This window comes from Lissotriton vulgaris, chromosome 6 (assembly GCF_964263255.1).
Source record: "Lissotriton vulgaris chromosome 6, aLisVul1.2, whole genome shotgun sequence".
Classification (NCBI taxonomy): domain Eukaryota; kingdom Metazoa; phylum Chordata; class Amphibia; order Caudata; family Salamandridae; genus Lissotriton; species Lissotriton vulgaris.
In genome coordinates this window covers 577952338-577979856 of record NC_141694.1, presented here as the reverse complement: position 1 = coordinate 577979856, position 27519 = coordinate 577952338, and the positions used below count along the sequence as shown (strand labels likewise).

The window sequence follows — 27519 nt, the reverse complement described above, 5'->3', positions numbered from 1 at the left end:
GATACGGTCAACTTGTGTGTCTGTAAAAGAAACACTTTTGGCAAGAACAGTCTGTGCACTTGATGTAACAGTGCAATGAACTGAACATTTGATTAATGGACTTGCATTTAGAGTCATTCTGGTAAAAATATTTTCTTTCACAATTCAAGATGGCAGTTATATCAATAAAAATACCAGTTTATATAAACACTTTAAGAAACCTTCCACACAACACAGCATGTGCTATCCAGTACATTAAGGTGACCAACTCACAAAGTAATCATCTAAATGTGATTAAATATATTTTAGAAAAACCATCCCCAAAATAGAAGGCACGTTGTTTATAGAGAAAAATAATTGCAGTTTTATAGAGGAAAGTTTGAATACCTAATTCAATATTTTAACCGACCATAATTGTTTTTCTGTGAGAGGCGTGAGAGGTTAAAGGCAATTATAACTGTCACACACTCTAGGTGCTCCAGGTTGGACAATTCAGCAGGAGTGAAACTGATTATATTATACAATTTTGTGTGTACTTTGGCACAGGCATTATCATTTAGTAGACTGTAAACTGTTAACACGGATGAATGTAATAAACTGCTTACTGAAACTAAAACGCCTTGGCTATAAATCTCGACAGCCAAGCACAAATTACTTCTCTGCTTTATGGGGTATGAATACCAAAGCAGCGGGAGCTGGAAGAAGCACCAAATTAAAATGTCTCTCCTCTTTTTTTCAAAAGAGAAGGTAAAGGTGTGACTTTATATATAGTGAGCCCTCTGTGCATAATCCTCAGCCACAAGACTCAGAAAGAGGAACAGGGTGCATGAAAGTATGCTTTCTGTGTGGTTTGTCTGGGGCCTAAACTTGTGAATAGTAACAAAAAAAAAATGAAATGGAGAAGATACTATTCAGAAAACGACCAAAGAAATAGTAAAAAGACTTACCAAAACTTTCTGAACCAGTAAAACCTTGGTTTAGGGAAAAATTTGCAATACAATAAGGTATTGATGTTGTGCTACTTGAACAAAATAAATTCATTGGTGTATAAAGTTAGTAGTTCATGTTAGATGGACACACATGCAGTCAGTGAAGGCTAATGAATACCCAGAGATTTTTAAGTAGATTGTTTTTTCACAACAACCACCACTTACATGCAATTAACCCACACCACTACGTGTTAAGATTAAATCCCTAGCTTTGCTGTGGTCTTCAGCTTTTCAGTACCAAGTCCCATTTGAGTAAAATGCACTTGTGATTCAGTTCAAGGCTTGGTTTGTATTTTGTGGGCTACTATGGGGATACGATGGGAGAGAAGATACTCCAAGAAATGTTAACAACACTGTTGCTCAATCGTACTTTCTCTCAAATCAAATATACATTTAAAGTGTACATTTATGGGGTAATGGGACTACCCTCATCCCCCCAATCCCCCCAAGCAGAAGGCTCCAGGAGCCCGTTGTGGGATCCCAGGGCCTGCCTAGGAATCTTCTGCTTGCTTTTTCTTTAAGGTGGCTGCTCAGTTGCATGTAGAAGCTTGCACTAGGAGTGCTCTACTGTTGGTTTCTCTAGGGTGAATCTTGGATGGAATGCCCATGTTAAGGAATCCTACTGCTATTTGTTTCACGAGGGCCCCTTGTGTTGCTGTATCACTCCTGTGTGTGAGGGAAGCACCCACTTATTACATCAATGCTGTATTAGTTGTCTGCGAGGAAAGACTACATTGCTGTTAGCAATCTGTGTTGCTAGGTTTTACTGCTGCTTCTTCATTTGTAGTAGTAGTAGTAGTATAGCTTTATTTCGATACAGTACATATCATAAAAGCAGTACAAAAAATAAAAACATTACAGAGATGCATAATATAAAATACCGTAGGGAATCATAAAAAAACAGTGATACACAAGATACACATTTAAGATATCCTTACAGATATTTACACTAGTATCTAAAACAGGTCACAAAAAATCGCATTACTGGATCAATAGCTTTCTTGCAGTTCTTATACGCCATGCCCAGCCAAGAAATTTTGCCATGCAGCATGCAAAGAATGGGCGGGCATCAGAGCGCAGTACACGTAGGGCTTCTAGATGTGATCTTGTTCCTAGACTTCTACACAAGGGCTTTAGCCATTTCAATCTAGGAGCTGCATAGACACTGCACTCAAACAGGAGGTGGGCGACAGACTCAACCCTTGAATCGCAAAACGGACAAAACGGGACCGTTTGGAAAGGAGGATTCCAAGAGGAAGTTAACAATCCTAGGGGGAGAACACCCACCCTGAATTTGAAGTATAGTGATCTGTCTCCGGAGCTGTGAATTAAGTCCAGATAAGGTTCCCTGAGGGGGAGCTCCTTGACTAGTAAGAACTGGGCAACAGATTTGCAATGGTTGGAGTTACGCATTCTGTTGTTTTTTACCCATAACCAGTAAACGTTCTTTAGGAACTGCTTGGGCGGTGCTGTTTTATTGGCCCAGGCATCTCCTAATCCTAGCTCATAGAGCAATCTTTTTACCTCCCTGAACCAGGGTACCTTATTGCAACCTGGGAGAGACAACAAATCTTTCAGGGCGTCAGCGTAACTACACAATTCTGGGACATTCCATACCGGGACCAAAGTAGCAGGGGGCGTAATTTTGCTTGCTCACAAATTGGGCGAGTACCTGCATCCAACAAGAGAGGGATTGTAGGAGTACTGTGGGGTAGCCTCATCAGATCTTTATGGAAATTGTTTTCAAGATGGGCCAAGGTATCGACTCTCTGCGTGCCCCACAGTTCTGCGCCATATAGAGCTGCGCTTACAACCCTTGCTCTGTAGATATCTAGCACTGCCCCAATTGGTTTCAAAGAAGAGGCTCATTGTTCCTTAAGCAAGGCACCTGTGACCCTTTTATGAGTCAGAAACACCTTTTGGTGGTGTGCCTTCCAACTCATTGAGTCACACAAACGTATTCCCAGGTAATCAAATTCTTTGACTCTCTCCAGAGGGATGGAGTCTAAAACGGGTGGGGCGACGGATTTCTTGGGGGGGTTAAGGACAAGGAATTTGGTCTTGCTTATATTTATAGCTAAACCCCTGGTGTCACAAAAGGATTTAAAGCTAGAAAGCAATTTCTGAATGCCCGCTGGGGATTTCGAGATCAGGAGGGTGTCATCCGCAAACAGGAGCGTTGGGACTTTTCTCCCCGCCAGAGTAGGTGCATCCGCAGGGTGTTGCAGCAGATGCTCCACCACTCCGTTGACATAGAGAGAAAACAGAGTGGGGGCAAGCACACACCCCTGGCGGACGCCCCTGTCTACTGGGATGCAAGATGTTTTTTCTCCCTGGACACCCCACCTGATCTGGGCGAAATTGTCTTCATGGAATTTTTTAAGCAAGAACAACAGATAGGTGGGTAACCCTAATCCATCAAGGACATTCCATAGTAGTGCCCGCGGGACCAGGTCGAAGGCCGTTCTCAAGTCTATAAAGACTAGATATAACGTACCCCCTCCCAGCACCACCACCTTCCAATATATCATTAGAAGGCGGAATGTTTGCTCGATGGTGCCTGTCCCTGTTCTAAAGCCTGCCTGGAAATCGGACAGGATCTTTCCCTCATCGGCCCACTGCAAGATCCTACCCAGGACAACTTTCCCCGCAACCTTCTGTGTTGAATCCAACAAACTTATAGGGCGATAGTTGGCTGGGTCGTCCCTGCTGCCTTTCTTAAAGATAGGCACAACTTCTGCACCCCTCCAAGAGTCAGGAAAAGATCCTCCTAGCAGAGCCTCATTTAGAAGTGAATCGATTAATCTGCTCCACACTGCTGGGTAGGATTTCAGTAGGTCACCTGGGATCCCGTCGGGACCTGGAGCCTTATTGGGGACAATGCCCCTAATAGCCCTTTCAACTTCCTGGCTAGTGAAAGGGACGTCAATAGCAAGGGAATTAACTGTTGTAATGGACAAGGATCCCGGACATGGAAGAGACAAGTCCAGTGCAGTAGAATAAAGCTTGGAGAAATGGGCAAACCAAGCGTCACCCGGGATATTACAGGTTATTTGCTGGTCAATGGGCTTATTCCTTGCTCTTAGGAGATCCCAGAACCCTTTGGAATCCTTCATGCTACTAGCTTCGGTTAGATCACACCTGAAGTGATAATCATGAGCCTCCTTTGCCTCAGCCACTATTTTTTGTAGGATTTCCTTGCGGAACTAATAGCGACTTGGTCCCTACTCTTTACCGCAGCAATAAGCTCCCCCTTAGCAATACGACATTTAGGAGAATACCATTTGTCTCTTGCATTGGGGTCACTTTTGGAAACCACCCTGGGCTTAGTATATTGAATAATAAACAGTTTGCTCAGTGCTACTATGGTCTCTGAGAAAAGTGATAAGACTTTTGTACTGGATGGGCTTAAAGCGTCAAGCCGAGGCTCCACCACAGACAAGATGGTCCCGGCTTGCGCCAACCTTGCCTCATCTGCTTTAACTTTTGCCCACTTCAAACGCCTGCCACAATTGGACGGAACAATTTCATGGGATGACTTCCAGATATGTACTTGCTCAGCGTACTTCTTAGTTTGCCAAAGGGGAGAGAGGGTTAGGCAAAGAGGGTTATGATCACTATCGCAAGATGCTACAACCTCCATATCTAGGTGAAAGGGCCAGAGATTATAATTCAAGATGATAAAATCAATTCTGGAGGTGTGGCCCGTTCTGTTATAAGTGTGAGCACCCATAAGGTCCGATTTTGATCGACCATTCACTGGCCTCAGGTTGTGTTCCAAACAGAGTGCATTGATGTCTATCGCACTTTGTGTCCATTTGGGAATCGGGTCAAGGGACAGGATCGGGATACCCCTTCTTGCGTCTTCTTCAAAGGAATCCAAAATATCTTCTTTTGCCAAGGGTTCAAAACAACAGTTAAAGTCGCCTGCAAGGAGAATATAGGAGTCGATCTTGCAAGCAGCTAGGTCGTTGCTAAGACCTGTCTGAGGTAGGCTTGATGTCCCGCTCCTGGCGCCCCTCAGATATAGGTTGAAAACCTCTAACATCCTTCCCCCCTGGCAATGTATTGAGATCCTCTGCAGGTCGGGAGAGTGTGTGGACCTATGGCTCACTTTTAGGCCCAGAGCAATGCTAACCCATATTAAAAGGCCTCCAGACGGGCGACCCTTTGAACCCCTTTGTTGGAGAGCTGGGACAAAATAGGTGGTAAATCCTACTCTATATTTTGGTTCCTGGGTCCAGGTTTCTTGCAGGATACAAATGTCAAATGGCTCTAAAAACACATTCCATTCTGGATTATCAAAGTTCCGATTTAGCCCTGCCACGTTCCAGCTTACAATCTTTAACGGGGGTACAGCTATGGTAGGTTGGCTGAAAGAGTGAGCAGATGCAGGTGGAATAGGCACAGCCACTAAGGGTAACCTTTCTAAGGGCTCATCTTGGGAAATTTTGTGGGAGGTTGTGGGGACCATAATTCCCTCAGGCTGGGTTCCTACAGATGGTGTGGCCTGTATGGGGGCCTTGGGTAGGATGTGGGAGGGTGCCAACTGGTCATCCCTACCTTGTGGGCTAAAAGCTCCCAAATCAGTCAGCTCAGCTAGATCTACGCTATTCTTAGCTATCGAACCCCCCTCAGAAATAGGGCTATATGATGTTCTTACTAAGCCAGAGGGATGGACAGTGACTAAGGATTCGATGCCTACACAAAGGGAATCGGGACGCCCATGGGCTGGCAAAGATAGTACATTACCCGCTGTGTGGGAACCAGAGTGCCTGGGGAGTCAATCTACTTCCTCCAGGCCTCCGAATCTATTTGAGATTGGGAAACCATTCCAATGTGAAAGGGGATCCACTTGATGGTTATAGCGGTTTCTCCTTGGTTGGTGATGGACTAATGACCAAATGTCCGTCTGATTATGCATGGATCGTGGGGGATAGAAAAAGGACAATGGCCTCGGGATGACAGAGGACCCTTCACTGCAGGGCCACGAACATATATGCTGAGCCGTGTGTGGATCATCAAAAGTTACAACTATACAATCCCCCGCGTTCGTTTTCCTAGTTGGGCCCACCCAGGAAGTTCTGCGCACCATCAGAACTTTACTTCTGCGGCCATTGGGAATAGGTCTGTTGACATTAAGCCAATGCATTATTTTATTTTTCAAGGACCAATGATTCTCATATTGGCCACTGCTAATTTGAGGAACTCCCGTCAGCACAACTACAAAGTCGTTGGCTTCCGGGGGAAGGTCAATATAACCCCCTCTAAAGTTATTCTTTACCTGGAAGTCCTGGGTAGGCGGTATAATCGCCTCGCCAGGCTGGAGTTTTGAAGTTGTATCAGATTTAGTGTTAGCAGGTAAGTGGGTGGAAGCCCGTTTAGGGGCCTTAGGGATTGTGGCAGTTGATATTTGGTCCACCGCCACAGTCCTCGGTTTGGGGACCGGGCGTGCAGTGGTAGGTATAGTGGGCAGACTTTGATGTACTTGTGCTGTGGGAGCTGGAGAAATAGCATCAGCTACAGGGAGGCCCTGGTTCTCAAGACTTCTCAAACCGAGAGTGGCCAGAGCAATAATGCTCTTTTCCATCTCAAGTAGGTTATTTTCGATTCGTGAAAGTCTGAGATCTAGAAGGGAAAGAAGCTTTTTAAGGGATTCCCATACCAGATCTATAAATTCCCTATCGTTGTTGCCCAAACCATCTATCTGTAAACCTTCAGTTTCTAGGGTGGTACCGGGTGATTGCTCGGTGGTTGTCCCCGCCCCACCTCCCTCCGTTGGGGGCTGCTTCCCAAGGGGCCGGACACCTTTGGTGGTAGGTGTTGAGCCTTTCGTCAGTGTCAAGTGTTGTGACACCGCAATTTTCGCCTTCTTCCGTGAATAAGCGGAACGAGAGCGAGGCTTCCGGTTTGGTTGGGTAGCACTAGGGGCATTGAAAACCACTGGAGGGGGAAGGATAGTAGTGACATTCTGAGTGCAAGAGGTGGCAGGTACACTCGCTTCCACAAGGTTGGGTTGTAAAACATGGTGTGGAGAAGGGGCAAGTTGGAGCGGGGTCGGATGAACCTCAGCCTGTGAAATTATACAATGGGGAATGGGAGGGCGCTCTGGAGTAACCGCCGCAGCTATGGGGCCCAAGGAGGATTTTTTGGAGGTAGCAATAACTTCAGACAATCTTCTAGCCGCTGCCAACTCAAGAGATACCCGAGTTTGAAGCTTGGATATTTCCTGGTCAATGGCGAAATTAGTGCGGGTAATGAAGTCGTCCATTGGACCACTAATTGGATGACCACCTTTAGAGGCCTTGCTCCTGGTTATTCTAGTGCACATATCTTAAGCGATGGGCAAGGCCAGGCAACAAATAATATGAGGAATGGAGGGCGGAGATTGAACTTTGTGGTCCTCTGTAGTAGGGAACAGTGGGCGAAAGAGGATGGGCCAGTCCAGTCCTGCTCAGTCCTCGAACGGCCTCAAACGGCCCGCTCTTTGCCCGGTCTTCGCCCCGGTCGCTCCCGCGTGCGCTCCCGCGCAGCGTTTGGTGTCCGTATTTGTAGATCCAAGGTCAATGGGCGGGGTTTGGTGAAGGTGGGGCGGGGCGGTCAGGGAGAGCGGGGCCAGGTGATACGGCCGCTTACACCGGGACTCTTGGGAGTGTGAGTCCCGGGTTCCACTCGCAGCCCTGCAGCCTCTCAGACCCCCACCGAAGCGCCAAGCAGAGGGAGAAATCCGAAGCGGTACCCGCGGAGCGGGTTCCGCGAGCCGTTGACAGAGAGCCTTTACAAACAGCAGCACAGTCCAGGTATGAGAGGAGTGTCCCACGCAGCACAGGGTCCTTCCCTCTTTTCTATTGGTGGAGGTGGGGCGGGGCGGTCAGGGAGAGCGGGGCCAGGTGATACGGCCGCTTACACCGGGACTCTTGGGAGTGTGAGTCCCGGGTTCCCCTCGCAGCCCTGCAGCCTCTCAGACCCCCACCGAAGCGCCAAGCAGAGGGAGAAATCCGAAGCGGGACCCGCGGAGCGGGTTCCGCGAGCCGTTGACAGAGAGCCTTTACAAACAGCAGCACAGTCCAGGTATGAGAGGAGTGTCCCACGCAGCACAGGGTCCTTCCCTCTTTTCTATTGGTGGAGGTGGGGCGGGGCGGTCAGGGAGAGCGGGCCAGGTGATACGGCCGCTTACACCGGGACTCTTGGGAGTGTTAGTCCCGGGTTCCACTCGCAGCCCTGCAGCCTCTCAGACCCCCACCGAAGCGCCAAGCAGAGGGAGAAATCCGAAGCGGGACCCGCGGAGCGGGTTCCGCGAGCCGTTGACAGAGAGCCTTTACAAACAGCAGCACAGTCCAGGTATGAGAGGAGTGTCCCACGCAGCACAGGGTCCTTCCCTCTTTTCTATTGGTGGAGGTGGGGCGGGGCGGTCAGGGAGAGCGGGGCCAGGTGATACGGCCGCTTACACCGGGACTCTTGGGAGTGTGAGTCCCGGGTTCCCCTCGCAGCCCTGCAGCCTCTCAGACCCCCACCGAAGCGCCAAGCAGAGGGAGAAATCCGAAGCGGGACCCGCGGAGCGGGTTCCGCGAGCCGTTGACAGAGAGCCTTTACAAACAGCAGCACAGTCCAGGTATGAGAGGAGTGTCCCACGCAGCACAGGGTCCTTCCCTCTTTTCTATTGGTGGAGGTGGGGCGGGGCGGTCAGGGAGAGCGGGGCCAGGTGATACGGCCGCTTACACCGGGACTCTTGGGAGTGTGAGTCCCGGGTTCCACTCGCAGCCCTGCAGCCTCTCAGACCCCCACCGAAGCGCCAAGCAGAGGGAGAAATCTGAAGCGGGACCCGCGGAGCGGGTTCCGCGAGCCGTTGACAGAGAGCCTTTACAAACAGCAGCACAGTCCAGGTATGAGAGGAGTGTCCCACGCAGCACAGGGTCCTTCCCTCTTTTCTATTGGTGGAGGTGGGGCGGGGCGGTCAGGGAGAGCGGGGCCAGGTGATACGGCCGCTTACACCGGGACTCTTGGGAGTGTGAGTCCCGGGTTCCACTCGCAGCCCTGCAGCCTCTCAGACCCCCACCGAAGCGCCAAGCAGAGGGAGAAATCCGAAGCGGGACCCGCGGAGCGGGTTCCGCAAGCCGTTGACAGAGAGCCTTTACAAACAGCAGCACAGTCCAGGTATGAGAGGAGTGTCCCACGCAGCACAGGGTCCTTCCCTCTTTTCTATTGGTGGAGGTGGGGCGGGGCGGTCAGGGAGAGCGGGGCCAGGTGATACGGCCGCTTACACCGGGACTCTTGGGAGTGTGAGTCCCGGGTTCCACTCGCAGCCCTGCAGCCTCTCAGACCCCCACCGAAGCGCCAAGCAGAGGGAGAAATCCGAAGCGGGACCCGCATAGCGGGTTCCGCGAGCCGTTGACAGAGAGCCTTTACAAACAGCAGCACAGTCCAGGTATGAGAGGAGTGTCCCACGCAGCACAGGGTCCTTCCCTCTTTTCTATTGGTGGAGGTGGGGCGGGGCGGTCAGGGAGAGCGGGCCAGGTGATACGGCCGCTTACACCGGGACTCTTGGGAGTGTTAGTCCCGGGTTCCACTCGCAGCCCTGCAGCCTCTCAGACCCCCACCGAAGCGCCAAGCAGAGGGAGAAATCCGAAGCGGGACCCGCGGAGCGGGTTCCGCGAGCCGTTGACAGAGAGCCTTTACAAACAGCAGCACAGTCCAGGTATGAGAGGAGTGTCCCACGCAGCACAGGGTCCTTCCCTCTTTTCTATTGGTGGAGGTGGGGCGGGGCGGTCAGGGAGAGCGGGGCCAGGTGATACGGCCGCTTACACCGGGACTCTTGGGAGTGTGAGTCCCGGGTTCCACTCGCAGCCCTGCAGCCTCTCAGACCCCCACCGAAGCGCCAAGCAGAGGGAGAAATCCGAAGCGGGACCCGCGGAGCGGGTTCCGCGAGCCGTTGACAGAGAGCCTTTACAAACAGCAGCACAGTCCAGGTATGAGAGGAGTGTCCCACGCAGCACAGGGTCCTTCCCTCTTTTCTATTGGTGGAGGTGGGGCGGGGCGGTCAGGGAGAGCGGGGCCAGGTGATACGGCCGCTTACACCGGGACTCTTGGGAGTGTGAGTCCCGGGTTCCACTCGCAGCCCTGCAGCCTCTCAGACCCCCACCGAAGCGCCAAGCAGAGGGAGAAATCCGAAGCGGGACCCGCGGAGCGGGTTCCGCGAGCCGTTGACAGAGAGCCTTTACAAACAGCAGCACAGTCCAGGTATGAGAGGAGTGTCCCACGCAGCACAGGGTCCTTCCCTCTTTTCTATTGGTGGAGGTGGGGCGGGGCGGTCAGGGAGAGCGGGGCCAGGTGATACGGCCGCTTACACCGGGACTCTTGGGAGTGTGAGTCCCGGGTTCCACTCGCAGCCCTGCAGCCTCTCAGACCCCCACCGAAGCGCCAAGCAGAGGGAGAAATCCGAAGCGGGACCCGCGGAGCAGGGTTCCGCGAGCCGTTGACAGAGAGCCTTTACAAACAGCAGCACAGTCCAGGTATGAGAGGAGTGTCCCACGCAGCACAGGGTCCTTCCCTCTTTTCTATTGGTGGAGGTGGGGCGGGGCGGTCAGGGAGAGCGGGGCCAGGTGATACGGCCGCTTACACCGGGACTCTTGGGAGTGTGAGTCCCGGGTTCCACTCGCAGCCCTGCAGCCTCTCAGACCCCCACCGAAGCGCCAAGCAGAGGGAGAAATCCGAAGTGGGACCCGCGGAGCGGGTTCCGCGAGCCGTTGACAGAGAGCCTTTACAAACAGCAGCACAGTCCAGGTATGAGAGGAGTGTCCCACGCAGCACAGGGTCCTTCCCTCTTTTCTATTGGTGGAGGTGGGGCGGGGCGGTCAGGGAGAGCGGGGCCAGGTGATACGGCCGCTTACACCGGGACTCTTGGGAGTGTGAGTCCCGGGTTCCACTCGCAGCCCTGCAGCCTCTCAGACCCCCACCGAAGCGCCAAGCAGAGGGAGAAATCCGAAGCGGGACCCGCGGAGCGCGTTCCGCGAGCCGTTGACAGAGAGCCTTTACAAACAGCAGCACAGTCCAGGTATGAGAGGAGTGTCCCACGCAGCACAGGGTCCTTCCCTCTTTTCTATTGGTGGAGGTGGGGCGGGGCGGTCAGGGAGAGCGGGGCCAGGTGATACGGCCGCTTACACCGGGACTCTTGGGAGTGTTAGTCCCGGGTTCCACTCGCAGCCCTGCAGCCTCTCAGACCCCCACCGAAGCGCCAAGCAGAGGGAGAAATCCGAAGCGGGACCCGCGGAGCGGGTTCCGCGAGCCGTTGACAGAGAGCCTTTACAAACAGCAGCACAGTCCAGGTATGAGAGGAGTGTCCCACGCAGCACAGGGTCCTTCCCTCTTTTCTATTGGTGGAGGTGGGGCGGGGCGGTCAGGGAGAGCGGGGCCAGGTGATACGGCCGCTTACACCGGAACTCTTGGGAGTGTGAGTCCCGGGTTCCACTCGCAGCCCTGCAGCCTCTCAGACCCCCACCGAAGCGCCAAGCAGAGGGAGAAATCCGAAGCGGGACCCGCGGAGCGGGTTCCGCGAGCCGTTGACAGAGAGCCTTTACAAACAGCAGCACAGTCCAGGTATGAGAGGAGTGTCCCACGCAGCACAGGGTCCTTCCCTCTTTTCTATTGGTGGAGGTGGGGCGGGGCGGTCAGGGAGAGCGGGGCCAGGTGATACGGCCGCTTACACCGGGACTCTTGGGAGTGTGAGTCCCGGGTTCCACTCGCAGCCCAGCAGCCTCTCAGACCCCCACCGAAGCGCCAAGCAGAGGGAGAAATCCGAAGCGGGACCCGTGGAGCGGGTTCCGCGAGCCGTTGACAGAGAGCCTTTACAAACAGCAGCACAGTCCAGGTATGAGAGGAGTGTCTTCATTTGTATCAGTTGTGGGTGTGTAGGAAGCCTGCAAGGAAATGTATTTTGTGTAAGCAAACCTCGCACTGCTTTAGCTGGTGCTATACGCTTTCTCTGTTTGTGACTTTTCACTATTGCTTCTTGCAGAGATATACCAACTGTGTGTGTGTGTGTGTGTGGGTTGGGGGGGGGGTTAGAAGGGGGTTCTTTGTTTCTGTCATGCTCTACATTTTCTCTGTGAGTGAAGCAAGTTTTAGAGTTGTAGCCCCCAATGAACCTATTCAATGTGTGGTTAAAGGTCACATTACTGCGACCAGTGTTGTGCCTGCTCTATGAGTGAATATTACCCTCACACAGTCATGTGCCAGTTTTGAACTATTTTTGAGAAATGCCTACTTTGCTTTTGCTGTTGCCAGGTCTACGAGTGAGAGAGAGTCTTCCCTGCGTCCCAGCCCTTTTAATTTACCTGCTAATTGTAAGTGGAGCTTGTACTGATGTTACACCAGGTGCGCCAATTCTGCGGACAAGGCCTCTCAATTAGCGCATGTTTGCGTTTTAAACATTACGCATCTGCTGCCTATTTCACACATGTTCTCTGCAAGTGAGTGAAGCCTGCTGTGCTGCTCCCTGTGTGAAAATTATTCGCTCACTTCGCATCTCCTGGCACCCTCTGTCTGTCCCAGCCCCTGCTTATCATTCCTGACAGTGGCCTACTCCCTGCCATCAACCCCTCTCTCATCACTGCTCACCATATGGCACAGCTGAAAGGCCAATATTGTTGAGACAGTCACCCTGATACATGACTGGTCCTTCCCCAGCACTCCCGGACTAGTATTTCCTGTAGTGCTCTCTTCTCCTGAGGTGCTGCATTTAAACTGCCTCTGAGAAGAAGTTAAATTAAGCCTGCACAGGCACAAGACCCACATTTTAAAGACTACTGGTGATAATATTTTTGTATATAAACTTGGGAACAGGGCGTAAACGTTCCAGGGCTCCAATTGTGACAATTCGAGATTTGACTTTTGGGTCCACCTCAGTGTTGGACCCAAAGCTCAGCATCAAGTACACCACTTTAGCAGCCCACACATAGGACAGCAGAGGAAAGCAGTCCGAGGCTTACTCGGAGGTGATGTCTTCTAGAAACTAACTCAAACCTCAGCAAAGAGCACAATAAAATAAATACATAGCTAAATGGAATACACATTTTACAATGGGAATACACACAATGAAGCACTACCTAGACCTCTCATGTCCCTCCTGAGCTAATAATCTGCACGGTAAAGAGTAACGGGGTTTACAAAATGCAGCCCGTCCTGTTTACAGTTTCGACACAAGGATTTCATAGACTACAGACGTATTGTATTTGTCACAGGGGTTTAGCTCCATTTTAATATTCTTTGCACTTTCTAAATTTAATGAAGCTTAAAGAATTTGTGTGGCACATTTACATCACCCTTTCTCACACACCTAATAAAAATCTCACAAGGGAAAATGTTTGGTGCCTCTGTTAATAAGCTATATTTAATTTTTTTACCCAGGTATGTGTATCACAGCTCCAAGTGGATGGTGGCTGGAAATGCTGATTCGCCGGTTCCTCCCCGTGTTTACATTCATCCGGACTCTCCAGCTTCTGGGGAGACCTGGATGAGGCAAGTGATCAGCTTTGACAAGCTCAAACTCACCAACAATGAACTGGATGACCAGGGCCATGTGAGTAGCGTATGACAATGACTAACCAAATCTACTGTCAACAGGTAACTGCATGTACTATCACCAAGAGCTGGGATTTACTGAACATCCCAAGTCAATGAGTATCTGTTTCTTCAGGTACTGAAACCCCAAATCTACTGATTACTCTAAGTAACGGAGTAGCAAAATCTACTGCCACTGAATACCCACGTTTTCTGGGTGGAGAAATGTGTAGGCGTCCCAGGGCAATCAAGGGTACTGGAGCTCAAATTGTGACAATGAGATCCTTTTATTTTGATTCTTCTGGGTCTTAACCCCTTCGATGCTCATGACGAGATCAGCTCGTCATGAGGCACGGTTGAGCTGTGCTCATGACGAGCTGAGCTCGTCATGAACAATGGTAAATCTGCGAGTGCAGCACCGGGGGGGGGGGAACCTCTAGCAGCCAAGGTGGTAAACTACTGTTGGGCCAAAATCTGAAAACCAAATACATCTCTTTAGCATTTGGTCCTTCAGGAGCTGGGCAGAGTGATCCAATACTTTCTTAGGGAAGTGGTGTAAGTTAGAGACTCAAAACACAGTCAAGCGAATAACAAGTAATCATTGTCCAGCCAGCACTTTGAATGAAAAAGTAAAGTACCTTAAATACATCACACAGTTAAATGTTACTAAAAAAATGCAAGGACTAAAAGAGTACACACTATTATCACTGCGGAATTGTGGGTGGTGGGGAGTCCAGCAATCCTAACTACAGGTTTTTTCTGGGTTCTTACAAGTGGTAGGAGACGATCTGCATTATGATCTATATTAAGTCGCTGAAGGGCCTGGGAGGTGCAATCTCCAAACTCTACCCCCAAGTCAGTGGGCCCGATTCACAGAACTAACTTCAGAAAAAATCCTAAACTTACTACTTTTGGTATTCACAGAAGTTAGGATTTTGTCTTACGTTTGTCTTAAGTTTGTCTTAAGACAGACTTAAGTTAGGATTTTGTCTTAAGTCTGTCTTAAATCTGTCTTAAGACAATCTTAAGACAGAATCCTAACTTCTGTGAATACCAAAAGTAGTAAGTTTAGGATTTTGTCTTAAGTTAGTTCTGTGAATCGGGCCCACAATGTCCTATGATAATAATACTGGCAAAACACAGATTTCTCTATACTATAGGTGTAGATGCTGCACCGTCTGTTAATATTAATGTGCCCCTGCAATTTTAATCTTAATGCATACCTCAAAGTTTTAGGGTAACTGTATTTGATCGCTACATCAAGCGATTGAGTATCTAAAGCTATCTACCATCTTCAAACATTAGAGCACCAAAACAGGCAGTACCTCCACTATATAGTCATATCTACTAAAGAAAACAAATTCAATCAATATCCAAATTTACTAAACACTCACCCTCAATTAAATGGGAACAAGAACAAGAAATACTGAGTATCCAAAAATGTATGCACTTCTTATTCTGAGTTCTCCAATGCATAGTGTTACTATTACAGAGTAACAACCACTAAGTATCAAAATGTAACAAAACCAGGCAATCAAATGTATTGAATACCTCAAGTCACTAAGTAAAGGAATCCATTAAGTACACTGTAAGAAATAGGATTATTATTTGGGTGGGTGATTACCCACCTCAAAAAAATAATAACAATTAATGTCAGGGTGAACCCTCAAAGTCACTAAATTAACCTGAGCTCAAGACCCTGGTAGCTATGGCACAGAGCAGACAGGCTTAATTTTAGGTAATGTGTACATTTTAAATGCAGTATTACCAAAAAGTAAGAAAGTAGAAATGCAAAACAATAAACATCCCAAACTGAATTAGAAAACTAGAGTAAAATGTTAACAAAAGGATACCAAAATGATAAAAATCCAATAAAAGGAATCAGAAATACATTAAAAAAAGTTTTAAAAAGGAATAGCGCAAAGATGCACAAAGTGCATATAAAAGTAAATGGACATGTTAGAGTGGGACCCAGGTGCAATTTGATGCTTGTCACAATGAAGTGTGGTTCGAATACACCAACCAGGCTCATAATGGTCAAAGATTTTACCTTCTGACTTTAGTCCTTAAAGTCTCAATCCACCAAGGCAGTATACTTCTAAAGCTCTCCCGGACCACAGGGATGACATGTAGAGACTCCCAGGGTCTCCTGCAGAGGCCAACTGAAGGTTCCAGTTCAGGTCCAGTTGCCACTGATCAGCTTGGTAGCCCCAGGGAAGGCCTTTTGTAACTATCTGAAACTCTATAGCTTGAACAGGAGGTCACTCTTATGACTCCTGGAGCCCTATTCTTTGTCCTGGTTCAAGAGAGTGCAGGTCTAGTCCATTAGGGATCTTCTGAGGTTCCAGGCAGCAGGTTCAGTCCTCTTTTGATTTTCCATAGGTGCAGGGGTGTTCTGAAGTAGTTGCTTGGAGATGCTATATTTATTCCTGGCACAAGCCAGTGGGTTGGAATGACTCCAAGGCATGCCTTAAGCAATGAGGTAAAGTCCTGAGGCCAACCCTACCCCCTTTCAGCTGCTCTAAACCAGGGCTTTGAGGGCTGTGTACTATTATAATCCTAATGACCTCCCACGTCTAACACTAGAATTCAGTTTGGGGCAGTCACTGTACCCATTATTAACCCAGACAGCCATTATTAATACATACAAAAGTCAGGTAGAACAAAGCAGGGGTTTCCAGCAACCAGACAGTGGATAGAAAAGAATTGTTTTGGCACCCGCTTTCCCATCAAGTGTGTCCACAATGTTTATTTGTAAAAAAAACAAAATGCCAGTGACACAGAATTTGACATATCAGATGGATTTGACACTGTAGTGTCAATAGGAGGCACACTCTGGTTGGAGCCTGCCCAGCAGGAGTAACAAAGTTAGGAGCCCATACAGGCTTCAAATAACATTTGCCTGTGACACTGGAGGTCTCTTTTGAAGTTAATCCAGTTCCTGGGCCTAGCCCCACTGGTCATCCTGTCAAGGAAACAACACACCTACCAACACCCAGGCCTTTGTTCTCTGCTCTGGGAGAAGTTTTCATAACTTTCCATTGTTAATTACTGGCTGGCAGAAGTGAGAGAGCACGGGTAAATGTAGCCTTCAGGAACTTGAGGCAAGGAAAATGTAACATTCTAAAAGTATGTTTCCTTAATATTTACTAAAATTCAGACTTCACCTTTGAAATGGATTTTTAATAACTATTTAAAATACTTGTTTGTTTTTCTAGCTATTCCCATTACTGAGATACAGTATTAGGATTTTAATCTGGACTCTGTTTTTCTACATAGAACAGCTAGGCCTGCCACAGTGAAAAATAGTATTTAGGTGCTAGTCATTGCAAGGACATGTTAATATAAATGTTTTACTTGTCTTACTTTTAAATACAATGCAACCTGCCTTGTGGACTTTAAGACCTACATAGGGTTGACTTTTTAAATATTTATGCGAGAGAACAGTCAAGCTACATTGGTAGCTCTGAAGCCATATTTTACACTGTCAGAGAAGTGGATTGCACAACAAGTGCTCTAGCCCACTAGTGGCATTTAACTTACAGACCTTTTTTACCATATACCAGAGATTTATAGGTATGATAAATATAGCAATTTGGAATATGCCAATTTTACCATGTTTAAAGGGGAAGCACAGGCACTTTACCACTGGTTAGCAGGGTTCAAGTGCACAAAGTTGTAAAGCCAGAAAAATGTATGTTCCAGGAAAAGGTTAAACATATAGAGTTACCATACAGAAAAGACAGATATACTACATACATCAATTCTCTGACCATCCAAATTGTTTGAGTACTCAATCATTAAAAGAATTCAAATCAACTAATCTCAGGCACACAAGAAACACAATGCAGCAATAATGTATGCCGCTATGCTGTGGAGATATAGCAACAATAAATGGCAGCAAAGAATAGAAAATTCCTTGTTATGGTCTCTATTGAACCTTGTCCAGGGCAGCTGCTTCTTCCACTGTACTTGGAGTTGCGTTTGGTGCCTACTTCTGACATTTTAGGTTTGGCCCCTTTGATGTATTGGCTACGCTTAAATAGAAACCACTATTGGATCTCGTATCTTAAAGGGGTATCATGCCCGAGCGAATTCCAGAACAATAGTTGACTAATATATGTTAAAACATGTTTGACCTAACTTGGCTTTTGTCATCTTTGGTCCAATTCAGTCCATATTAATTGTGACACTTTCCTGAGTTTGAAACTCAAATTACACATCAAATCTGATTGTTCTTCAAAACTGACTGTTAATTTCTTTCAAGTTAAACAATTACTGGGCATGGAAAAACATCTGAACAAAATTTCTCCAGACGCATGTTGCAATTGATATTTAAATTCTGATTAGGTATTTTTCTACTGGACCTTACTTGGCAAAATTTGCAACCAGCCAACCTACTATTAAACTTTGCGACTGTGAGTTTGGGGGTCAGGGGACACTGTTATACTTACTGCTATTTTGCTCAAAAACAAGTATTTGAGCTGTAAATGGCTTGTTCCATGGGTTAAATGGTTCCAGATAACAACATGTCAAAAAGCACTAGCAGTTTGCTTCAGAACGGATGTCCCAGTGATATATATGTCTGGGCGAGCTATATTTGGGGTGTTTGGATTGTAATGAGAAGGCAGTTGAAAGCCCTTCCTCCTGCCTTTGAGTAACTATATCAATATTGTTATGTATATTCTCACGTACGTTTTAACTTCCTTTGACAGTTATGAATTACTGTCATGCAAGCCTGGGGTCTATGTTCTATTGATTGCAAGAATGTTTACAGTCCTGCCAAGTACCACACATCAGGCATTAGACTAATGCAGTTCAGGGTGGTGCTCTGCATCGCCGCACTGAAATGCATCGATACGCATAATGCAAAGTCTCCGCTGTCACAGAAGCGCTGCAAACTAGTATGTTTGTGGCAGCTGGAAGTGCGCACCTATGGTCTGTGCGGGCTGCTCTTGCAGGCTTTGGGCGCTCTGAGAAGCTGAGCAGGCTTACAGTGCTGCTACAATGTACCTTTGAGATTCCTGCAGTGCTGTGGGGCTCTGCCTGATTCAGACAGATTGATGTCACAGCCTAGCCAGGTAGTTCCCAAAAGCTACTACCTAGACAGCCTGGGCCTGCCCCAGTCAAGTTGTGTGTCACAACTGGGCCGAGGTGCCGCAGGGGGACGTGATGTAATGTCCTGCTGCCAGGGCATGGGGAGTTCCATTTTGTGATGAACTTGGAGGTGGAGGCTGGCTGCAAACTGGTTTTTGAGTGGCACCAGAATCATGGTGCTCGGCTGGCTCCCAGCACTGCTGGTCGCACCTGCTGCCCGGCCAGGCCATCAGTGCTGTGGGCTAAATTATCGTTGACTACCACCCACTGGCGAATAATTATTTGCGAGGCGCCAGGTCCGATTGAGGAAGAGTGCTGCAGCCAGTGACAGGCCGGTCGTCACCATCACTGAGTCACATCGGTTGCAGCGGGAAGTACAGGCAGAGTCTTGGCAGCTTAACTTTGCACCTGTCCGGCTCTCTGCAGGACGAATGGTCCTTTTTCCTGTCACGTAACTGTACAATGCAGATTGGAGCTTTAAACAATCTGAGTAAAGTGGAGACAACAGCCGCTGTGAGAACCATCAATAAAAGAGTAGGCGGAGTTGGGCGAGTACAACCCCTCCCGGTCTCCCTTCACAGAGCCACCGGCAGCATGTGTGCTAACCTGCTTTTTCCCCGTAGTTCGTACAGATTTTTATTTTTTATGAAAATGCCCATCTGTTTAACAATAACCACCTCCCATTGAGGGCTCATGCCTCCATTTGCGTTTTCAAGTACTTTCTACTGTGGAGCTTCTCCTATAAGGGGTGTAAGTAACTGTGTTTTGGTTTTCCCACTATTCAGAAGAGGTTGTGCTGCTGTGGATGGGTGTTTTTGAGGGAGCACAAGTGGGCCTCCAAGTGTCACTACTCTATTACTGTCTGTCTCGGCCCGTACAAACCAGATAATGAATACTTCCCAGCGAGGAGAGATCACACTGAATGTGACTCTGTGTACGCTCCGACCAGAGTCAGACTGGGACATTAATTAGGCCCAGGCAACTAAATAAAAGTGCCCCACTAAATGGCCAGACCCATGCTTGCACATTGTGACATGTTTCAGGCACATCATACAAGTGTTTTGCAAGGAGTGGAAGACTTAATGAATTTAAGCCATGCTATGTTTGTTTTAATAACAGGCCAATCAACAATGAAAACCGGCACAGCAGACGACAAAAGAGGGCCACAAACAGACAAAAACCAGCACACACACTGACCTGGCAGATCAGGTCTTTGGGCACTGCCTAATTGGCCTATACCCTATATGCCAGTCCGACCTTGGCTCAGACACACCTTACAATTGCTTCTGCAGCCCATGACCCTTCTTCCCAGCTTGGCCAAACAACACACAGCTCAAGTGGTGAAGTGCTGACTTGGCAAGTTAACAAAATAGATAAGAAAAGCATTCGTTTAGATTAATCCTATGAAATCTTCGAGTGAAAAACAGGGTCGGATTGGGATTGAAAATCGGCCCGGGCACACAAAACAAAATCGCCCCCATTTGCATAATGCCTTTCCTCAAATCACTGCTTTAGCGTAAGTGCATTGAAAAGAAGGAGGGGGGGCTTAAAAAATGCAAGCATTAGTTTACACTAGTGAAACACACCTGAAAACAAGTGAAGCCACTTCTACTGAGGCCCCCAGCTCCGCTCAGTATGTGCATACATTAAGGGGCCGGCCAGGAGACAAAGGGAGTGAGTGATACCTCTGCCTGTTGCTAAACCGGGGGTGGGGGACCGGCGGTGTTGGTGGCAAGGGGGGGGGTGGTAATGAGCGCCCATCTGCCTGCAGAAAGGCCACTCAGCCACCGACTGGGCCACTGGCTGTATTCCGAAAATAGAGACACCGCCCAAATCGGCCCCAGACTGCTCAAAAAAGCAGCCCACAACAGGAACTCATACACCGGCCCCTCGGGCATTGCCCGAGTGCCCGCGTTACCAATCCGAGGCTGGTGATCAATACAATCACAAAACGTTGTCCTAGTTGGCGCAGTGGTGGATAGTGACTTCTGTATTCTACTGCTCCAATGTCCCATATGCGACTGAAAGCACTATAATATGCATATTGAAGGTCTGAAGCAGGAAGAAAATTTGGAGCCTTGCAAGTTCTGACACAGAGTAGTGTATGGTTGAGAGGGACGAGTGTCGAGGCCATTTTGACATCTTTATTGCTTGATTTTGCTCGGGAGAAAGTATCACCCATAGTCGTTGAATGTCACTTATAATTAGGGGACCCGGTTTTATGGTATTTATTTTTTTAACGTTTCCGACTGTATTTATCAATATTTATATTTTGGCCCTCTTATTGGTAATTATCCATATTTCTTTTTGGTTGTGTGAACAGATGAGGTGATAACTTGAATATTTCCACATTTATTTCACAGATAAACATGCACACATACGTTGATGCCTGTCAGGTTTTAGCACATTGCACAGCCCAAAATAATGATCCCCATGAAAAAATAACATATTAGCACAAATACATGTTAAGCTATGCAGGTATTTAAGCAAATCTTATTCAGTTTTGTAACTCTCCATGATGCCCGTATGTAAAACTGATTAATCTCACCATGGAGAGTCACTCAAAAGAAGCCACAATGTCTGTTCTTTTCTGCTTTTAAAAATGAATACAGACCGGAAACACAATGTTTTCTGTCTGTATTTATCTGTACAAATCAGTAAAAACCGAAAACAGGGAGCCCTACCCATAATGACACTGAAATTATGAAAATGTCACACTCAAACAATCTGAAACCTTGGTAGCTATGTGTTTAATGTTCCAATTTTAGCATATTTTATATTATTAGCTTGGATTTGTTTATGGAATAAATTCTCGTAATGAATCAAAATGTCATTTTAGGTTAATTCCATCCCCAAATGGGAAGTTTCAATGTGAAATCACCTTCCTGAACGCAGTGATTTTAAACCTTTGCAAATGTTGTTATTGGTTCAAAATATGTGTGTATTTAGTATCGTATTACTCTTATAACTGATATGGAATATATGCTACAGCAATATAATACCAATGACATTGGGTACTCTCTAGACTACTAAGAGAATGAGAATGAGAACTGAAATCTACAGACAATCCTCAAGTTAATGGGTACCTGAATCTCCTGAATAACCCCAAATCAGTGAGAATTTCAATTGCACTGCATACCACAGGTTCACCTGTAGATGAAGTATTTTTTACGTATCCTTTTAGGGTGCATTGTTGATACTGTTGTGATTAATATAAAACATTTTTGTCTAATGATAGAAGTATTATATGTAAACACTGTAGTAACCTTTACATTCATAAAGAATGAAAATGTAGACTTTCTTTGCAAATGAGGATTTGCAAATTCTGTGCATAACACATTTTAGTCATCCTGAGGAATTATACGAGACACTGTTTGAAACAGATGTTTCAAGAGTTCTAAAGTATGGTTAAGCAAATCACCTGAGAATGTAGTCAACTTCACCAAGTCATCACAAAGTGCCAGAAGCTACTGAGTAAAGCCAAGACATTTTGTATTTCCAAGTCCCAGGGCACCAAAATCACTGATGCTCCAAAGAGTATCACATAATTTAAAGAGATTGGTCCCTGCAAATCATTTGGGGTCAGGCTCACAAAGCATTGCTTTGAAGAGTTAGAAATTTGCACACGTTTCCTTCCACATTTGGAGTATGTTTCTGACTTTTTGGGGTTTTGAAAGGAACAATCGTGCAGAGTAAATCATGCATACATGGGCATTTGCAAATTTTAAATTTTCCCCACAGACAAAATACATTTCCCTATGGAGAAACCGTTTCTCATACATCCCCATGAAACAGTGGAGCACGAAGGTTCTTTATTCACATCACCACTTTAACTGGAGCTATGTTATGCACATTTATAGGTGCACAGCTACCTCTTATGTGCCCCAATCACAAAGCAAATGTTTAAAAGGTTGGAAGTCTTTACCTTTTGGGTTATTCCTAAATTGTGGGTACATTTTTAACATTTAATACAATTAAATAGTGTCACACAAGTATTCTGGAAATCGATTATAGTCATAAATATGCAGAAAAAAAACAATGTGCCGAAATCTCACATGCAGAATGATCACCCTGTAGAAATTTCAGATACAGTAAATTATGGGAAAAGATTATTTTACACTTTTTTGGTTCTTTCCACCGCAGGGAAACATTTCTTAAAGTAGAGAAAACTTTTCCATAAAATCCACAATAAATATGGAGGTGTTCCATTCACTTTCTCAGCTTAGGCTAATACATTGGCCTTCATCAAGTTGTACATAACTGTTGTAAATAGAAAGTCCATGAGCCATGTATACAAAATAGGATAAGTTTATTTGAGCTTAGTTCCAAGTTAAGTTCATCAGGATAAGATAGATGGAAATGTAAACCCCACCAGGAGCGACCTCCCTATCTGAGCAACAGGGAAGTCCCAGCCAGGGAAAAGAGAGACACAAGTCAATTACAACGTAGCCCCCTTCCTAACGGAAACAATAAAACTGAAGTTGAGGAAAGAAACATAAACATGAATATATACAATGCATTCTAAAAGAAAATATTCACATTGCATTCTCAAAAATAACAACATTTGAGATTATCCCCATCCCCCCCTTGGGGAAAATTAAATTAACATTGATGCCACTAATTGGTATATCACTTAAAACTTTAAAATTTGGTAAACACACAGAAATGGGGCACTCAGCTCCCACAACCTCCATGTAATAGGAAACACATCTCCCTATGATCCAGCACTGGGACACATTAAATTGAGGCAGGCAGCTCCCACAACCTCCACAAAATAGGGCAACATCACCCTATTATCCAGTACTGGGGTACTTAGCTCCCACAATGTCCACGCAATGGGAACACACCGCCCCATGTTCCATATCTGGGGCACCTAGCTCCCAAAAGTTCTAAAAACTGAGCTGGGGTACTTAGCTCCTAAAACCTCTTAAAAAAATATAACTGGAGCACACAATCCATAACTGGGGCACTAAGCTCCCATAATGTCCACTTAACCACATCGCTGCTTAACAGATTCCTCTCCTGTGCTGGGCCCCAATGTAAATGGGTGTGGTCATGACGAGCTCAGCTCGTCATGAGCACAGGAGCACTGTACTGCATGACGAGCCGAGCTCGTCATGAGCATGGAAGGGGTTAATGATCCATGACTGGGCACCTAGCTCCAAAAACCACTCAAAATTGAACTGTGGCACTTAGCTCCCAAAACCTCTTTACCTTGAACTGGGGCCCTTAGCTCCCAAGACCTCTCAAAATTGAAAATTGAACTTAGACAACCTCCCCGAAGAAGGACCACAGTTCTCTATGAAGCCAAAACTAAAGCACTACCCGCCCCACCACCTACGCATAATGGGGACATGCATCTCCCTAGTAACAAAACTCACCACCCTGCAGCCACCCCCACAAAACAATAATACAGCAAAGAAATGGCTAATAATGGAGTCTCTAACTCCAGTGAGCGATCTCTCACACGAGGTCTTCACCTGACCTGAAGCGCTTCTTAATGGTACTCATCTGCTGGCAACATTCTGTTTAAGTGACAACTGTCCTGGGAAACTCCACACAAGCAGGTAGATGCTGTGCCTGTGTCCTCACAAACGTGCGGGCACCAGCTTACTGTTCATTATGCAGCTAACTTCCCTCCGGGTGTATGCAGTTGCTCCATAGAAATAATTAAATCACTTCAGTTCTATAATTAGTGAGCAACCTCTCAACCGAGGCCACCATTATAATAACATAAGTATGAGTCCACCTGTGACCTCTAATCTCAGATTAACGCTAGCGTAACTACTCCTCATGGTGATGGACTGATATCACATCTGTGCAGCTGCATGCCAGTGAAAACTTTTCTTCGATGTGACTCTCCAGTGCAACTAGGAATAACTCTCCCTAAGGCGGACTTTGTGGACTTGACTACGCATTAGGCCGGCATAATCCGCGTTGCTAGAATTCAACGCTGGCGCTGTCATCACACACGGACTCGCTAAGCAATGAGCGGCGTACAAGGAACGCACTGACGTAGCACCATAATTCCATTAACAATGCAGCTTCCAACATGATTGTACTAAAGTCTCAGCATGGGTTCGCAACATGCTGTGTCAAAAAGAACGCATCGACACCACAGACGGATTACGCCCACAGACCAGCATCAAGATGGCCAAAAACACATCACATACCCTGTAGTCACATCTGCTTGCATACACTAGAGCACAAAAATTGCTTTTAGAATGCCTCCAGAGTAAATCTTAGTGCCGCCGAGGTACATCCAAAATCCCTTATTCCTAATGCCCAGCATAGTAGGCAGCTTGCTGTTTCGAACCGCTGCCTGACAGTGTTTCATAACATGCTTGCTCGTCCTTTACAGCTTCACAACACTGCCGGTTCACTAAATATACATAGTCCAGACGCCAATAACAGTGCGGTGCCAAGTTAAACGCTGCCCAAGTTACTGGCTCCTCATAACAAATACAACGCAATTGCAGGTTACTCACAGTTTAACCTTTAAATGATGTACCACATATATGCAGCGCTGCTAGTTCTTTGAAACGACTGATCAAAGCTTAACAGTAGGATGACAGCAGACTCTATAACAGCTGCACTAACCAGCAGTAGAAAGACAAACACCCTGGGCTGCAGGCTGTCCAGATGACGGGGGACACTGGTAGGGCTAACCAGGGTGTTTCCGTTACGTTTCCTTTTTCTTTTTAGTTTCAATCCATATATTCCAGTCTCTTAATAATTCCAGTAGTTCCTTTAAACACAAGTCCAATTTATTTTCTTTGTAGGTTCCTTAGTTCCTTCAAACACAGACTCTTTCCTTCACGCGTAGGTTCTTTAAATCGTCACCAAAAATGTTGTAAATAGAAAGTCCATGAGCCAGGTATACAAAATAGATTACGTTTATTTGAGCTTAGTTCCAGGTTAAGTTCATCAGGATAAGATAGATGAAAAAGTAAACCCCACCAGGAGCGACCTCCCTGTCGCTCAGCCTGCCTGCCATCAACTGCCACTCCATACAGAGGCCAGGCAACAAACATTCCATGATGTCACCAGGCATTCTATCACTCACACTATCTGAGCAACAGGGAAGTCCCAACCAGGGACAAGAGAGACACAAGTCAATTATAACAGTAACTTTCCTCAAACTCCATGTTTCATGTGCTCTTTTCCCCCTGTTTTTATTTGCGTCCCCTCTAGCCCTACACTTGTTGCTTTCTCGTCCCTTCCTGTGTGCTTCCGCTCCCCTGCCCTCCCCATGCTGCTTTGCCGTTCACCCCAGTTCTCCGTGTTACTTCCGCTCCCCCACCAAGTTTGCTTGGCAAAAAAATGCTTTTGTGCATTTTATTTTTATTTATCAATGCAACTCGGACGAAGAACTAAAAAGAGAAAAAAAGCGCATGCATAATTTATAGACACACACATGCATAGTGCATGCACCTACATGGTAAAAAAACAATGGCAAAGCAAATAAGTCACAAAGCTGAGAGTTATTAGCAGGACAAAGTCCACAAAAAAGAAGGAGGGGACTAATAAGTTTAGGCAGTATTCAAGTGACATCATGGCGTGTGACATCACATGGCATGTGACATCACACTGCATGACATTGCACATGGCATCACAGGAAGTGATATCACAACCCATGAACTCACAAGAAGTGACATCAGATCCTAAGACCTCACACATATGTTTAGCAGGTCTATCACAAGTACATTTGAGCGCATTACAAAATTTATCAAATGAGATCTCGCATCTGGGTTGTGCCAAAAGAGTGGCGAAACCCTGATGCAAAATCAGGCCCTCAACTTATTCATTTATTTTTTTACATTTCTGCCATGAAGAAAATGGCAACAGGGTGAAAAATTGACAGTAAATCTGTTCTGATTAATTGGTTGCAAAGTCTGAATTTTAAAATATCATATTGGGTTAAGACACATGCTGCAGGATCTTTATGTGCCCAGTAAATCTCAGAAAAAATAATAATGATGAAATAATCCTGGAGGTTAACACAATTGATGCAGAAATCTGTGCTTTTTCTAGTCTCAGTTTTGAGTCAAAGTAACATAGAGGGTTAATGTGTATCCTGCAAAGCACACCATATAACATGCAGATGACAGAGTTTTTCAAATCATAAATTACAATCCTTCTAATATAGCACAGCGAGCCACCCATGAAGGACAAGTGACTCCTACACCTTGGAACCCTCACTGTCTCAGGCATGGTCACTGGAATTATGCATAGTAATGGATTTGCTGCATTTTACACATAATCCATTATATGATGCATAATTTGCTGATTTTAACCAAAAAATTGTTTCTAACTCAAACAGATCAAAAGTTCCTAAAAATCTAGCTACACGTGTTGCTGTGCAGAGGAAGGCACTTTGCAATGGTTGACTGTTCACCTTTCAGTTGCATATTGCTGTATTTGGGTGTTAAACTAGGGTTGCATGTGATTTCATAGAAAAACGATTTAATAGAATACCATTACCGAGAAACCATTTCATCTAAATGGTTTCATGGACATTTTCAGGATGAGTGGCATTTATCATTTCATAAAAACCAATTAAGAGAATGTCTTTTTTTGTTAAATTAGCTTCTGCATCCTTATGTTTTACGATGTAAATGAAATGGTTGCAGGTTTTACTTTAAAGAACATTTTTGTAGAAGGTATTTATTTCAATCCTTTGCATCAGGGGACATTTTTTCATGTATGTATTTTACAATGTCAAACAATTACTTTAAATGCTTTCAGTTTGCCTAACCATTACCGCCCATAAACACCATCAATCTCTGCCACTAAAAATACCTCCCCACTTAACTACACCCATCCCTGACCCCTTAACTCCACCAATCCATGAACCCTAAAAGCCCTTTCTAACCCTAAACTCCACCCATCGCTGAAC

At 46.4% G+C, this 27519-nt stretch overlaps 1 protein-coding gene across 1 annotated transcript in view; it reads left to right on the top strand.

The window, feature by feature from the left end:
* TBX18 (T-box transcription factor 18) overlaps positions 1 to 27519 on the top strand; it is a 106112-nt gene that overhangs the window by 13444 nt on the left and 65149 nt on the right. The window contains exon 4 of the mRNA XM_086925233.1: positions 13371 to 13542. Within this exon, the coding sequence (XP_086781359.1) occupies positions 13371 to 13542 (172 nt within the window). The remainder of the gene's footprint in view (positions 1 to 13370; positions 13543 to 27519) is intronic.